Source organism: Octopus bimaculoides, chromosome 7, assembly GCF_001194135.2.
Source record: "Octopus bimaculoides isolate UCB-OBI-ISO-001 chromosome 7, ASM119413v2, whole genome shotgun sequence".
Lineage (NCBI taxonomy): Eukaryota > Metazoa > Mollusca > Cephalopoda > Octopoda > Octopodidae > Octopus > Octopus bimaculoides.
This window is the reverse complement of record NC_068987.1, coordinates 24,376,341-24,380,298: the sequence shown is the minus strand read 5'-3', so window position 1 is coordinate 24,380,298 and position 3,958 is coordinate 24,376,341. Positions and strand designations below refer to the sequence as shown.

At 31.8% G+C, this 3,958-nt stretch overlaps 1 protein-coding gene across 1 annotated transcript in view; it reads right to left on the bottom strand.

Moving 5' to 3' along the window:
• Nucleotides 1-2,234: 2,234 nt before the first annotated feature.
• LOC106872805 (zinc finger protein 883) overlaps nucleotides 2,235-3,958 on the bottom strand; it is a 3,018-nt gene continuing 1,294 nt past the window's right edge. Inside the window, exons 2-3 of the mRNA XM_052969138.1 lie at nucleotides 3,298-3,927; nucleotides 2,235-2,380 (exon numbers count right to left, since the gene is read on the bottom strand). Of these exons, the coding sequence (XP_052825098.1) occupies nucleotides 2,235-2,380; nucleotides 3,298-3,927 (776 nt within the window). The remainder of the gene's footprint in view (nucleotides 2,381-3,297; nucleotides 3,928-3,958) is intronic.

Sequence of the window (3,958 nt, the reverse complement as noted above, 5' to 3'; positions counted from 1 at the left end):
TTCCCAAATAACTTTTAGGAAAATGGGGTTTTTTGAAATAAAATTTTATATAATACCTTTCAAACGGCATAGATTACGATTATAAAGAAATTTGTGGGGAACATCTTTTCCGAGGGCGTGGGGAGAGGACTTTCGAAGAGAAAGAAATTCATAAATTATTTTTTGCTTGAGTGTAATGGAAAAAAGTTTGAAAAAAACTTGGATTAATTTTTTTTTTTTTTGAAGTAAAATAAAGAAGTACATATTCACATAAGACGTGCCTCGCCTGTCTCCTCTCTTGGTTCATTCTCCTTGCATTCATATTTTTTCCATCGTCTTGGCTCAACAGGCTTCACCGTTTGTTTTTACTGTCTTGTTGTTTCACCCTCCGCAAAAATTCCAAAATTTTATTTAATTTGCTTTGCGGGAAGGACTGTTTCAACGAAGTCGAGCATTGTCCTTACCTTCGAAACGCGGAGTAGATGGGACAGGGACAACTGAAGAAAGTTCGTTTTCTGTTTTCATTTTTATGCTTTCGTTTCTCATTGTGTTTAACGTTTTTTTTTAATGTCCTGTACACATATATGCATGTATATATACATATATACGTATATATTATTTGTATTAAGTATATATACATATACACATACATGTATATATATATATATATACATACACACACCTACAAACACATACATCAAACAGAAACAAACACATAAAACATAAACATGCACGTACAAGTACATGCACACATACATACACACACATATATATATATATATATACATACATACACACACATTAAAGTGATGATGATATGTGTGTGTGTGTTTGTGCACGGTGTATTTGTGCCCACTAACCATGACATTATATGCTAATAGTAAATGAGTGTAATTGTCATACATGCTTTGTCCTTCATTTCCAATCCTTGGAAACATGCTCAGCTATAGGGAAATATCATCTTGCTTGTGAACAGGCAAGAGTTGACAAGAGAAAGGGCATCCACCTGTAGAAATCTGCCTCAATGAATTTTGTCACACCCATGCAAATCATGGAAAGGTAGACATCAAAACACTATGATGAAAGAAACAATATCACAAACTTGACATGAGGTATTAATTTGTAATGAAAAAATACAAATTTAACTCTTATTTCCTTTATCTAGTAAAATTACCTAAAATATCATTAGCTGACATACTTCAAATATTTTCCCCATGTTCACTGGAAGAGCAGCCTTTCAAGTGTACCAGATAGATGGAAGAGCATTGTAGAAAATGAAGGAGAGTATATTTTAGATTAAAAAAGAACACTGTGTATCTTAATTTTGAGAAATAAAAAAAGGAATTTTTTAAAAAAAGCATTGTTTATGGGATGACCCAATTTTTGTTTTGAAAGTATTCTCTACAATACTAACATATTTTGTCAAGAATGTTGACAATGCAACTGGAGAAACTGTTGAATGGAAACAATTACAATATCAACTACATGAATAACAAACCTAGATAGAGTTAACACACAATTAATGTTATAATAAATTTATTTAAAAAATTAGATATGTCTCATCTCCCAATACCAGTTCCATGTTATACTACTTCTAATATAAACCAATTCTATAACAGTCATATCAAAACACTGGTGAAATATATGCCTTACTATATATTGAATTAGCTTTGAGTATGTTATAATTGTCTATATTCTCCCTTGATATTTTCTAATCTATCCAAGGACAATTAAAATATTCTGAATATTCCATTGATTTAATGAAATAAACAATTATAGATGTTGTGCTGAAGGTCATTTGCTTTCAATCTTTTTCATTAGTTTTGAACTTATACATGCACAACTTATTTCATCTCCTTACAATGTACACATAAAATTATCTATAGATGATATGACAATGACCACCTGTTGCAGTTCCTAACATATAACCATCTTGCCTGCACAAGAACACATAACTCTAGACTTTTTATCATCCAGTTTAGTGGTATATTTTTGGCAATAGACAAGATGGTAAAAAGATGTCCCACACAACCAGAGATATAGTCCCCTCACAATTTTATTTGCCACCAGTGTGACATGGACAGCTCCGAAGTTATTCAAAAAACTACATTGATATTAAGTAATATCTCGTGTGTTATGTGGTCAGACTATGTCAAATATCATAGGAATCCATTTGATCCCATCTCATACCATTCTTACATTCACATCACTAATGAATTCTATCCCTTCATTAATGCTGTCTATCCACATCTCTTTCAATTTATTTTTCTTTCTAATAATACTGTAACACATTTCTTATATCTCCAAGTCACTGAGATTTCTTCTTTTGATGGTAAATAGTAAAGATATACTAAGTTGCCACAAAGTTTAAATTTGAAGGAATGGTCAATAGTTAACAAACCTAAAGACCAATAAAGCATAAATTTATGTATAGTTTAATAGTGGATATTATTATGTTCGACATAAGAGGATATGCGTAGAAATGCAGGTGTACAAAGAAGGAAGGGATGTTCTTGCAGGTTGATAGAGGACTGGGACATCAAAGTCTTGGTAAACTGGAGTTATCAATAGTAACAATAAGTATGAAACATTCACCTGGACAAACACTGTATGTAATGAATATAATGCAGACTAAATTAAATTGCCAGTATGAAATAAAGGATATAAAAACATTGTTATGATAGTGGTCTGTTAAAGAAATACATTTATTATAAAACATTGCTGCTTATAGAAAATATTTTACCATATATACACACATATATATGTGAGTATGCTTTATTTCCTATGTGAGTATGTATATATATATATATATATATATATATATATATATATATACTGATAAAAATTACCACTTCCAGAAAATGTTCCACAGAAGATATCACAACGGTATGGTCTCTCTTTCTCCTCAGTAAATATATTTGTGTCAAAACGCTTTATAACAGAAATCTCAGTGTTGTGATGGTCTTTCTCCTGTATGAATACGTATGTGGGAAGATAAACGACCCTTAGTAGAAAATGTTTCATCACAGATATCACAGTGGTAGGCTTTCTCTTCTGTATGAATACATTTGTGTCGAGTTAAATTATGATCCGTAGAAAACATTTTACCACAAATATCACAATGGAACTGTCTTTCTCCTGTATGAATATGCTTGTGTTGAGATAAACATTCACTTCGAGAGAATGTCTTACCACAGATATCACAGCGGTAGGGTCTTTCGCCAGTGTGAGTACGTTTGTGGGCAGACAAATTAACATTTGAAGAAAATTTTTTCTTGCAAATATCACATTGGTATGGCTTCTCTCCTGTATGAATGCGCTGATGTCGAAATAAATTTCCACTTCGAGAGAATGTTGTATCACAGATATCACAGTGGTATATTCGTCCTCCTGAGTGAATATGCTTATGAGAAGACAAATCAGTACTTTTAGAAAATATTTTATTACAGATGTGACAGCGATATTGTCTTTCATCTAAGTGAATACGTTTGTGGGAAGATAATTCACTAATTCTAGAAAATGTTTCACCACAAATATCACAGTTGTATGGCCTTTCTCCAGTGTGGATACGTTTGTGTTTAATCAAATGACCACTTCTAGAAAATGTTTTACCACAGATATCACAACAGTATGGCCTTTCTGCTGTTTGAATACATGTGTGAGATAACAAATTGTCCTTTGTTGAAAACTTTTCATCACACATATAACATTGGTATAATTTTTCTCCGGTGTGGATATCTTTGTGGCTAGTTAACAAAGTACTGCTTGTAAATGTCTTTCCACAAACTTCACAGTTATACAGTTTGGAGACTGAGTGAATTGACTGATGCCGAATTAAATCCTTACTTGTGAATAATTCCCCACATAAATCATGTAAATATGATTTCTCTTCTCTATTTCCCTCTGTATGTGTAGCGGAATCAATAATTTCAGCATTTTCTTCCATATCTTTTAAACTTTTTTTTTTTATATCGTTAAC